Genomic DNA, 12,303 nt, shown 5'->3' on the forward strand with positions numbered 1-12,303 from the left:
CATTTATCGCATAAATTTAAAGATGTTGTGGAATAACTTCAACAAAATTCACTGCAAATTTATAATCATCGCGACATTCAGCAGTAACATTTGTATTTGATTCAATTCCAGCACAAGCTGGACATACTTTGGACATTGTTGTCCTTCCTTTAAAATGACTGTTCACAAGTACTCACCAGTTGTGGGACTGGTTGTAGACTCAGTTGTAGTCGTGGGGACAGTTGTAGTCTCAGTTGGCACGCAGCAAACTCTAATTCTGTAGTCACTACAAAAGTGGCCAATAGGATTTCCAGAGAACGTGCAGATCAAACCTGTGTCTTTATTGCAGGTCACAATATCTGGCGATGCACTTAGTGGCCAGTCAGGATGGTCGGCAAATTGGCACTGAATATTAGTAATTTCATCGGAGGAAGATGGGCAAAATGTAGGGCCATATGTTTTCAACAATTCATAATCATGTGGAGATGAAGTTGATGGTTTATGTTTATTATGCCAATCAGACCATACACCCAAACAGTCTGTAATGGAAAAGAAAGAAAACATAAGGCAAACTTGTATAAAACAATACAAAGTGGAAAATATAAACATAAATATTAAAAACAAGATTTGAGAAACATGGTTGTGCATCAAAATGAATCTTCAAATTACAGTTTAAAAGAAAATGGGAACAGTAAAACGGGAATAATTACATTATGTTTTGGGAACTGTTGATTGATGTGAAATGAGATACAACCTCAAGTATCAGATAGGGAAACAGTAATTGCCAGTGCAGAACAGAACAATGGGGAAAAAGCATAAAGCACAAATGTGAGGTCACTTATCAGGCAGCTGACTGCAGCTGTGCACTAACTATAGCATGATTTTAACAGCCAGATATTCTTTCCACTTTGATGGGTTGGTCTCAGCGTGTTATTGAAGAACATTATTGGAATAGTTGCGCTGCCTCACCATATCACCTTTAAACATGCTACGTACTGTATATGGTGAAAAGATATACCATATATGCAGAAGAGATTAATTGGTGGGCAGGAGGGAAATGGCAAAAAGATAGCTGCTCCAGGATAATATATGATAAAGGAACAAGTTTGCAGTCAATTCATAAAACAGAATCAAGAGTTAAAGCAGGAAAGAGATTATAAAGAAAAGAAGACCACTCTCAATAAGCTGTGGAAGGCTGTGCCTCGCCTTTGCCTGAAAGTTTGAGAGATCAAAGTTCAATCCTGATATAAGGTGCTGTTTGTATGGAGCTTATATTGGCTACCTGTACATCCATGGGTTCCTCCTGTCACCCAGAGACATGCAGGTAGATTAATTGGCTGTTGTAAATTATCCCGTTGTATAGACCAATACCAAAATAATCAAAGGAGAGTGGATGTGAGAGAGAATATGTTGTAGAGTTACAGGGAAATAAACAGGGGACATGACATTGTACTGTTGGAAGTTGAAAAGGACCCAATGGGCCAAACAACCTCCCCTAAGCCCAAATAAAGAAGTTACCTATCATTTTCATATAAAGAAATTAGTTCAAATTCACGCATGAGGATAAAAGTAGCTGCCATTGTGAGCAAAATAAGTTATCACTTACCAGTTGTAGGACTGGTGGTAGATTCTGTTGTGGTCGTGGCTGTTGTTGTTGTTGTTGTTGTTTCTTCTGTAAACAAATGCATACATGTCTATATTCAACTTGAAGAAAGGCAAATTGAGAGAGTAGTAACAAAATCAGCATATATTACATAAATTAAAAGAAGTTATGGAATAACTTCAACAAAAGCCGCTGCAAATTTATAATCAATACGGCATTCAGTAGTAACTTTTGTATGTGGTTCAACTCCAGCACAAGCTGGGCATACTTTGGACATTGTTGTCGGTCCTTTAAAATGACTGTTAAAAATGACTGGAGATCGTGTCACTCACCAGTTGTGGGACTGGTGGTAGACTCAGTTGTGGTTGTCTCTGTTGTTGTTGTTTCTTCTGCAATTAAAACCATTCCATTAAAAAATGTCTGAACCTAATGGCTGGTAATAACATACTGACAGAAGCGTTCACTCACCTGCTGTGGAGGTGGTGGTGCTTGGTGTCACCGTGGTAACTGTTTTTTAATGGAAAATAATAAAGGAATTACATTTATTTAGAAGCAAAATGATCTGTATATGCATAGATACTCAGTATGTGCATATGTACTCTGGCAGAGGCTTATACTGTATTAAAATGAATCGCAAATAATTCTTGATAATATCATTACTCACCAGTTGTGGAAGTGGTTGTGGGCTCAGTTGTGCTGGTTGTTGTAGATGTTTCTTCAAAAGAAAAACAAGTTCATGGACAATTAATTCATCCATCTTGAATACAAGATTATGAATGACCAGCAAATTCAGCAGATATTTCCCAATTACAAAAGAGATTGTGTAAAGTGGAAATAAACACCCTTAATTACTTCCCATCTTGCAAAGGACTTACTGTAAGAAATTGTACTGAAATATGGTCACAGCTGAAATGTAGGGAACACCGGGACATACTTATTCATATCTTCACTGAATAAACTATACAGCTAAAAAATATTTCCTGTGAAATGTTGTTGTAATTATTGTTATTATTCAGAGCAGTGGAGAGATTGATCTGTTCTTTGCCATTGGCCACAAGATATACTGCTGTCACTTTTTGTTGTAATTAAAAAAAAACATGAGTGTACATTTAGAGAAGTTATCAATTACCAGTTGTAGGAGTGGTAGTAGATTCTGTGGTGGTCGTGGCTGTTGTTGTTGTTGTTGTTGTAGTTGTTTCTTCTGTAAACAAATGCATACATGTCCTTTATATTCAACTTGAAGAAAGGCAGATTTGAGAGAGTAGTAACAAAATCAGCATTTATCGCATAAATTTAAAGATGTTGTGGAATAACTTCAACAAAATTCACTGCAAAATTTATAATCATCGCGACATTCAGCAGTAACATTTGTATTTGATTCAATTCCAGCACAAGCTGGACATACTTTGGACATTGTTGTCCTTCCTTTAAAATGACTGTTCACAAGTACTCACCAGTTGTGGGACTGGTTGTAGACTCAGTTGTAGTCGTGGGGACAGTTGTAGTCTCAGTTGGCACGCAGCAAACTCTAATTCTGTAGTCACTACAAAAGTGGCCAATAGGATTTCCAGAGAACGTGCAGATCAAACCTGTGTCTTTATTGCAGGTCACAATATCTGGCGATGCACTTAGTGGCCAGTCAGGATGGTCGGCAAATTGGCACTGAATATTAGTAATTTCATCGGAGGAAGATGGGCAAAATGTAGGGCCATATGTTTTCAACAATTCATAATCATGTGGAGATGAAGTTGATGGTTTATGTTTATTATGCCAATCAGACCATACACCCAAACAGTCTGTAATGGAAAAGAAAGAAAACATAAGGCAAACTTGTATAAAACAATACAAAGTGGAAAATATAAACATAAATATTAAAAACAAGATTTGAGAAACATGGTTGTGCATCAAAATGAATCTTCCAAATTACAGTTTAAAAGAAAATGGGAACAGTAAAATGGGAATAATTACATTATGTTTGGGGAACTGTTGATTGATGTGAAATGAGATACAACCTCAAGTATCAGATAGGGAAACAGTAATTGCCAGTGCAGAACAGAACAATGGGGAAAAAGCATAAAGCACAAATGTGAGGTCACTTATCAGGCAGCTGACTGCAGCTGTGCACTAACTATAGCATGATTTTAACAGCCAGATATTCTTTCCACTTTGATGGGTTGGTCTCGGCGTGCTATTGAAGGACATTATTGGAGTAGTTGCGCTGCCTCACCATATTACCTTTAAACATGCTACGTACTGTATATGGTGAAAAGATACACCATATATGCAGAAGAGATTAATTGGTGGGCAGGAGGGAAATGGCAAAAAGGTAGCTGCTCCAGGATAATATATGATAAAGGAACAAGTTTGCAGTCAATTCATAAAACAGAATCAAGAGTTAAAGCAGGAAAGAGATTATAAAGAAAAGAAGACCACTCTCAATAAGCTGTGGAAGGCTGTGCCTCGCCTTTGCCTGAAAGTTTGAGAGATCAAAGTTCAATCCTGATATAAGGTGCTGTTTGTATGGAGCTTATATTGGCTACCTGTACATCCATGGGTTCCTCCTGTCACCCAGAGACATGCAGGTAGATTAATTGGCTGTTGTAAATTATCCCGTTGTATAGACCAATACCAAAATAATCAAAGGAGAGTGGATGTGAGAGAGAATATGTTGTAGAGTTACAGGGAAATAAACAGGGGACATGACATTGTACTGTTGGAAGTTGAAAAGGACCCAATGGGCCAAACAACCTCCCCTAAGCCCAAATAAAGAAGTTACCTATCATTTTCATATAAAGAAATTAGTTCAAATTCACGCATGAGGATAAAAGTAGCTGCCATTGTGAGCAAAATAAGTTATCACTTACCAGTTGTAGGACTGGTGGTAGATTCTGTTGTGGTCAAGGCTGTTGTTGTTGTTGTTGTTGTTTCTTCTGTAAACAAATGCATACATGTCCTTTATATTCAACTTGAAGAAAGGCAAATTGAGAGAGTAGTAACAAAATCAGCATATATTACATAAATTAAAAGAAGTTATGGAATAACTTCAACAAAAGCCGCTGCAAATTTATAATCAATACGGCATTCAGTAGTAACTTTTGTATGTGGTTCAACTCCAGCACAAGCTGGGCATACTTTGGACATTGTTGTCGGTCCTTTAAAATGACTGTTAAAAATGACTGGAGATCGTGTCACTCACCAGTTGTGGGACTGGTGGTAGACTCAGTTGTGGTTGTCTCTGTTGTTGTTGTTTCTTCTGCAATTAAAACCATTCCATTAAAAAATGTCTGAACCTAATGGCTGGTAATAACATACTGACAGAAGCGTTCACTCACCTGCTGTGGAGGTGGTGGTGCTTGGTGTCACCGTGGTAACTGTTTTTTAATGGAAAATAATAAAGGAATTACATTTATTTAGAAGCAAAATGATCTGTATATGCATAGATGCTCAGTATGTGCATATGTACTCTGGCAGAGGCTTATACTGTATTAAAATGAATCGCAAATAATTCTTGATAATATCATTACTCACCAGTTGTGGAAGTGGTTGTGGGCTCAGTTGTGCTGGTTGTTGTAGATGTTTCTTCAAAAGAAAAACAAGTTAATGGACAATTAATTCATCCATCTTGAATACAAGATTATGAATGACCAGCAAATTCAGCAGATATTTCCCAATTACAAAAGAGATTGTGTAAAGTGGAAATAAACACCCTTAATTACTTCCCATCTTGCAAAGGACTTACTGTAAGAAATTGTACTGAAATATGGTCACAGCTGAAATGTAGGGAACACCGGGACATACTTATTCATATCTTCACTGAATAAACTATACAGCTAAAAAATATTTCCTGTGAAATGTTGTTGTAATTATTGTTATTATTCAGAGCAGTGGAGAGATTGATCTGTTCTTTGCCATTGGCCACAAGATATACTGCTGTCACTTTTTGTTGTAATTAAAAAAAAACATGAGTGTACATTTAGAGAAGTTATCAATTACCAGTTGTAGGAGTGGTAGTAGATTCTGTGGTGGTCGTGGCTGTTGTTGTTGTTGTTGTTGTAGTTGTTTCTTCTGTAAACAAATGCATACATGTCCTTTATATTCAACTTGAAGAAAGGCAGATTTGAGAGAGTAGTAACAAAATCAGCATTTATCGCATAAATTTAAAGATGTTGTGGAATAACTTCAACAAAATTCACTGCAAATTTATAATCATCGCGACATTCAGCAGTAACATTTGTATTTGATTCAATTCCAGCACAAGCTGGACATACTTTGGACATTGTTGTCCTTCCTTTAAAATGACTGTTCACAAGTACTCACCAGTTGTGGGACTGGTTGTAGACTCAGTTGTAGTCGTGGGGACAGTTGTAGTCTCAGTTGGCACGCAGCAAACTCTAATTCTGTAGTCACTACAAAAGTGGCCAATAGGATTTCCAGAGAACGTGCAGATCAAACCTGTGTCTTTATTGCAGGTCACAATATCTGGCGATGCACTTAGTGGCCAGTCAGGATGGTCGGCAAATTGGCACTGAATATTAGTAATTTCATCGGAGGAAGATGGGCAAAATGTAGGGCCATATGTTTTCAACAATTCATAATCATGTGGAGATGAAGTTGATGGTTTATGTTTATTATGCCAATCAGACCATACACCCAAACAGTCTGTAATGGAAAAGAAAGAAAACATAAGGCAAACTTGTATAAAACAATACAAAGTGGAAAATATAAACATAAATATTAAAAACAAGATTTGAGAAACATGGTTGTGCATCAAAATGAATCTTCCAAATTACAGTTTAAAAGAAAATGGGACCAGTAAAACGGGAATAATTACATTATGTTTGGGGAACTGTTGATTGATGTGAAATGAGATACAACCTCAAGTATCAGATAGGGAAACAGTAATTGCCAGTGCAGAACAGAACAATGGGGAAAAAGCATAAAGCACAAATGTGAGGTCACTTATCAGGCAGCTGACTGCAGCTGTGCACTAACTATAGCATGATTTTAACAGCCAGATATTCTTTCCACTTTGATGGGTTGGTCTCGGCGTGCTATTGAAGGACATTATTGGAGTAGTTGCGCTGCCTCACCATATTACCTTTAAACATGCTACGTACTGTATATGGTGAAAAGATATACCATATATGCAGAAGAGATTAATTGGTGGGCAGGAGGGAAATGGCAAAAAGGTAGCTGCTCCAGGATAATATATGATAAAGGAACAAGTTTGCAGTCAATTCATAAAACAGAATCAAGAGTTAAAGCAGGAAAGAGATTATAAAGAAAAGAAGACCACTCTCAATAAGCTGTGGAAGGCTGTGCCTCGCCTTTGCCTGAAAGTTTGAGAGATCAAAGTTCAATCCTGATATAAGGTGCTGTTTGTATGGAGCTTATATTGGCTACCTGTACATCCATGGGTTCCTCCTGTCACCCAGAGACATGCAGGTAGATTAATTGGCTGTTGTAAATTATCCCGTTGTATAGACCAATACCAAAAGAATCAAAGGAGAGTGGATGTGAGAGAGAATATGTTGTAGAGTTACAGGGAAATAAACAGGGGACATGACATTGTACTGTTGGAAGTTGAAAAGGACCCAATGGGCCAAACAACCTCCCCTAAGCCCAAATAAAGAAGTTACCTATCATTTTCATATAAAGAAATTAGTTCAAATTCACGCATGAGGATAAAAGTAGCTGCCATTGTGAGCAAAATAAGTTATCACTTACCAGTTGTAGGACTGGTGGTAGTTTCTGTTGTGGTCAAGGCTGTTGTTGTTGTTGTTGTTGTTTCTTCTGTAAACAAATGCATACATGTCCTTTATATTCAACTTGAAGAAAGGCAAATTGAGAGAGTAGTAACAAAATCAGCATATATTACATAAATTAAAAGAAGTTATGGAATAACTTCAACAAAAGCCGCTGCAAATTTATAATCAATACGGCATTCAGTAGTAACTTTTGTATGTGGTTCAACTCCAGCACAAGCTGGGCATACTTTGGACATTGTTGTCGGTCCTTTAAAATGACTGTTAAAAATGACTGGAGATCGTGTCACTCACCAGTTGTGGGACTGGTGGTAGACTCAGTTGTGGTTGTCTCTGTTGTTGTTGTTTCTTCTGCAATTAAAACCATTCCATTAAAAAATGTCTGAACCTAATGGCTGGTAATAACATACTGACAGAAGCGTTCACTCACCTGCTGTGGAGGTGGTGGTGCTTGGTGTCACCGTGGTAACTGTTTTTTAATGGAAAATAATAAAGGAATTACATTTATTTAGAAGCAAAATGATCTGTATATGCATAGATGCTCAGTATGTGCATATGTACTCTGGCAGAGGCTTATACTGTATTAAAATGAATCGCAAATAATTCTTGATAATATCATTACTCACCAGTTGTGGAAGTGGTTGTGGGCTCAGTTGTGCTGGTTGTTGTAGATGTTTCTTCAAAAGAAAAACAAGTTCATGGACAATTAATTCATCCATCTTGAATACAAGATTATGAATGACCAGCAAATTCAGCAGATATTTCCCAATTACAAAAGAGATTGTGTAAAGTGGAAATAAACACCCTTAATTACTTCCCATCTTGCAAAGGACTTACTGTAAGAAATTGTACTGAAATATGGTCACAGCTGAAATGTAGGGAACACCGGGACATACTTATTCATATCTTCACTGAATAAACTATACAGCTAAAAAATATTTCCTGTGAAATGTTGTTGTAATTATTGTTATTATTCAGAGCAGTGGAGAGATTGATCTGTTCTTTGCCATTGGCCACAAGATATACTGCTGTCACTTTTTGTTGTAATTAAAAAAAAACATGAGTGTACATTTAGAGAAGTTATCAATTACCAGTTGTAGGAGTGGTAGTAGATTCTGTGGTGGTCGTGGCTGTTGTTGTTGTTGTTGTTGTTGTTGTTTCTTCTGTAAACAAATGCATACATGTCCTTTATATTCAACTTGAAGAAAGGCAGATTTGAGAGAGTAGTAACAAAATCAGCATTTATCGCATAAATTTAAAGATGTTGTGGAATAACTTCAACAAAATTCACTGCAAATTTATAATCATCGCGACATTCAGCAGTAACATTTGTATTTGATTCAATTCCAGCACAAGCTGGACATACTTTGGACATTGTTGTCCTTCCTTTAAAATGACTGTTCACAAGTACTCACCAGTTGTGGGACTGGTTGTAGACTCAGTTGTAGTCGTGGGGACAGTTGTAGTCTCAGTTGGCACGCAGCAAACTCTAATTCTGTAGTCACTACAAAAGTGGCCAATAGGATTTCCAGAGAACGTGCAGATCAAACCTGTGTCTTTATTGCAGGTCACAATATCTGGCGATGCACTTAGTGGCCAGTCAGGATGGTCGGCAAATTGGCACTGAATATTAGTAATTTCATCGGAGGAAGATGGGCAAAATGTAGGGCCATATGTTTTCAACAATTCATAATCATGTGGAGATGAAGTTGATGGTTTATGTTTATTATGCCAATCAGACCATACACCCAAACAGTCTGTAATGGAAAAGAAAGAAAACATAAGGCAAACTTGTATAAAACAATACAAAGTGGAAAATATAAACATAAATATTAAAAACAAGATTTGAGAAACATGGTTGTGCATCAAAATGAATCTTCCAAATTACAGTTTAAAAGAAAATGGGAACAGTAAAACGGGAATAATTACATTATGTTTTGGGAACTGTTGATTGATGTGAAATGAGATACAACCTCAAGTATCAGATAGGGAAACAGTAATTGCCAGTGCAGAACAGAACAATGGGGAAAAAGCATAAAGCACAAATGTGAGGTCACTTATCAGGCAGCTGACTGCAGCTGTGCACTAACTATAGCATGATTTTAACAGCCAGATATTCTTTCCACTTTGATGGGTTGGTCTCAGCGTGTTATTGAAGAACATTATTGGAATAGTTGCGCTGCCTCACCATATCACCTTTAAACATGCTACGTACTGTATATGGTGAAAAGATACACCATATATGCAGAAGAGATTAATTGGTGGGCAGGAGGGAAATGGCAAAAAGGTAGCTGCTCCAGGATAATATATGATAAAGGAACAAGTTTGCAGTCAATTCATAAAACAGAATCAAGAGTTAAAGCAGGAAAGAGATTATAAAGAAAAGAAGACCACTCTCAATAAGCTGTGGAAGGCTGTGCCTCGCCTTTGCCTGAAAGTTTGAGAGATCAAAGTTCAATCCTGATATAAGGTGCTGTTTGTATGGAGCTTATATTGGCTACCTGTACATCCATGGGTTCCTCCTGTCACCCAGAGACATGCAGGTAGATTAATTGGCTGTTGTAAATTATCCCGTTGTATAGACCAATACCAAAAGAATCAAAGGAGAGTGGATGTGAGAGAGAATATGTTGTAGAGTTACAGGGAAATAAACAGGGGACATGACATTGTACTGTTGGAAGTTGAAAAGGACCCAATGGGCCAAACAACCTCCCCTAAGCCCAAATAAAGAAGTTACCTATCATTTTCATATAAAGAAATTAGTTCAAATTCACGCATGAGGATAAAAGTAGCTGCCATTGTGAGCAAAATAAGTTATCACTTACCAGTTGTAGGACTGGTGGTAGATTCTGTTGTGGTCGTGGCTGTTGTTGTTGTTGTTGTTGTTGTTGTTTCTTCTGTAAACAAATGCATACATGTCCTTTATATTCAACTTGAAGAAAGGCACAATTGAGATAGTAGTAAAAAAATCAACATATATTACATAAATTAAAAGAAGTTGTGGAATAATTTCAACAAAAGCCGCTGCAAATTTATAATCAACACGGCATTCAGTAGTAACTTTTGTATGTGGTGCAACTCCAGCACAAGCTGGGCATACTTTGGACATTGTTGTCGGTACTTTAAAATGACTGTTAAAAAGTACTGGAGATGGTGTCACTCACCAGTTGTGGGACTGGTGGTAGACTCAGTTGCGGTTGTCTCTATTGTTGTTGTTTCTTCTGCAATTAAAACCATTCCATTAAAAAATGTTTGAACCTAATGGCTGGTAATAACATACTGACAGAGGCGTTCACTCACCTGCTGTGGAGGTGGTGGTGCTTGGTGTCACCGTGGTAACTGTTTTTTTATGGAAAATAATAAAGGAATTACATTTATTTAGAAGCAAAATGATCTGTATATGCATAGATACTCAGTATGTGCATATGTACTCTGGCAGAGGCTTATACTGTATTAAAATGAATCGCAAATGATTCTTGATAATATCATTACTCACCAGTTGTGGAAGTGGTTGTGGGCTCAGTTGTGCTGGTTGTTGTAGATGTTTCTTCAAAAGAAAAACAAGTTCATGGACAATTAATTCATCCATCTTGAATACAAGATTATGAATGACCAGCAAATTCAGCAGATATTTCCCAATTACAAAAGAGATTGTGTAAAGTGGAAATAAACACCCTTAATTACTTCCCATCTTGCAAAGGACTTAATGTAAGAAATTGTACTGAAATATGGTCACAGCTGAAATGTAGGGAACACCGTGACACACTTATTCATATCTTCACTGAATAAACTATACAGCTAAAAAACATTTCCTGAGAAATGTTGTTGTAATTATTGTTATTATTCAGAGCAGTGGAGAGATTTTTCTGTTCTTTGCCATTGGCCACAAGATATACTGCTGTCACAACAGTACACTCACAAACCCAGTTGAAAATCTCAAGCAGATTTGCATATTATCAGCAGTGCCGCACTACCACTATCCTGCACCAGAGGACCATCAAGACTGAACACACAGACTCTGAAATGGGATCATGAATGACTGAGCTTAAATTGCAAAACTTGAAGCAAGGAGGAAAAAGCCCCGCTACTGAACATGAATGTGTGATGTATATGAGCTCAGCAGTGATAAGAAAATAATGAGTGCACATTGAGGGAAGTTATCACTAACCAGTAGTAGGACTGGTGGTAGATTCAGTTGTGGTCGTGGATGTTGTTGTTGTTTCTTGTGCAAAAAAATGCATATATGTCCTTTATATTCATCGAAGAAAGGCTCATTTGAGAGAGTAGTAACAAAATCAGCATATATTGAACAAACATAGCTCATTAACTATTGAGCTGAAATTGCACTAAAATATGGTCACGGCTGAAATGTAGGGAACACCTTAACCTACTTATTCATGTCTTCACCGTATAGACTATAAAGCTTAAAAATACTTTCTGAGAAATGTTTTTGTAATTATTGTTATTATTCATGTTTTTTCTGTCATTTGTCATTGGCCACAAGATGTACCTCAGTCACGACAGCACACTCACATTCCCAGCTCAAAATCTCAAGCTGAATAGCACAGTATTGGCAATGCTGCACTATCCCTATCCTGCATCAGAGGACCATCAAGAATGAACCCACTGAAATGGGATCATGAACTACCGAGCTGAAATTGCAAAACTTGAAGCAAGGATGGGAACATGAGTGTATGAGCTTACATGTAATAAAAAATAAACATGAGTGTACAATGAGAGAAGTTATCACTTACCAGTTGTAGGACTGGTAGTATATTCTGTGGTGGTCGTGGCTGTTGTTGTTGTTGTTTCTTCTGTAAACAAATGCATACATGTAGTTTATATTCAACTTGAAGAAAGGCAGATTTGAGAGTAGCAAAATCAGCATATATTGCATAAATTTAAAGATGTTGTGGAATAACATCAACAAAATTCACTGCAAATTTATAATCATCG

General features: G+C 37.1%; 1 protein-coding gene and 3 long non-coding RNA genes across 4 annotated transcripts in view; 3 read left to right on the forward strand and 1 right to left on the reverse strand.

Moving 5' to 3' along the window:
- Positions 1–12,303, reverse strand: part of LOC116984970 (mucin-5AC-like) — a 57,018-nt gene that overhangs the window by 19,430 nt on the left and 25,285 nt on the right. Inside the window, exons 32-44 of the mRNA XM_033039331.1 lie at positions 12,102–12,161; positions 10,844–10,894; positions 10,173–10,244; positions 7,974–8,024; positions 7,778–7,816; positions 7,642–7,698; positions 4,779–4,835; positions 4,447–4,512; positions 2,247–2,297; positions 2,051–2,089; positions 1,915–1,971; positions 1,586–1,651; positions 177–524 (exon numbers count right to left, since the gene is read on the reverse strand). Of these exons, the coding sequence (XP_032895222.1) occupies positions 177–524; positions 1,586–1,651; positions 1,915–1,971; positions 2,051–2,089; positions 2,247–2,297; positions 4,447–4,512; positions 4,779–4,835; positions 7,642–7,698; positions 7,778–7,816; positions 7,974–8,024; positions 10,173–10,244; positions 10,844–10,894; positions 12,102–12,161 (1,014 nt within the window). The remainder of the gene's footprint in view (positions 1–176; positions 525–1,585; positions 1,652–1,914; positions 1,972–2,050; positions 2,090–2,246; positions 2,298–4,446; positions 4,513–4,778; positions 4,836–7,641; positions 7,699–7,777; positions 7,817–7,973; positions 8,025–10,172; positions 10,245–10,843; positions 10,895–12,101; positions 12,162–12,303) is intronic.
- LOC116984918 lies at positions 2,729–4,084 on the forward strand. The gene is made up of 3 exons (XR_004415162.1): positions 2,729–2,767; positions 3,070–3,071; positions 4,075–4,084. It is a non-coding gene; the product is annotated as an uncharacterized LOC116984918 (long non-coding RNA).
- LOC116984919 lies at positions 5,593–6,947 on the forward strand. Its single transcript, XR_004415163.1, has 3 exons — positions 5,593–5,631; positions 5,933–5,934; positions 6,938–6,947. It is a non-coding gene; the product is annotated as an uncharacterized LOC116984919 (long non-coding RNA).
- On the forward strand, positions 8,456–9,810 carry LOC116984920. Its single transcript, XR_004415164.1, has 3 exons — positions 8,456–8,494; positions 8,796–8,797; positions 9,801–9,810. It is a non-coding gene; the product is annotated as an uncharacterized LOC116984920 (long non-coding RNA).

The sequence above is a fragment of the Amblyraja radiata genome, chromosome 21 (assembly GCF_010909765.2).
Source record: "Amblyraja radiata isolate CabotCenter1 chromosome 21, sAmbRad1.1.pri, whole genome shotgun sequence".
Lineage (NCBI taxonomy): Eukaryota > Metazoa > Chordata > Chondrichthyes > Rajiformes > Rajidae > Amblyraja > Amblyraja radiata.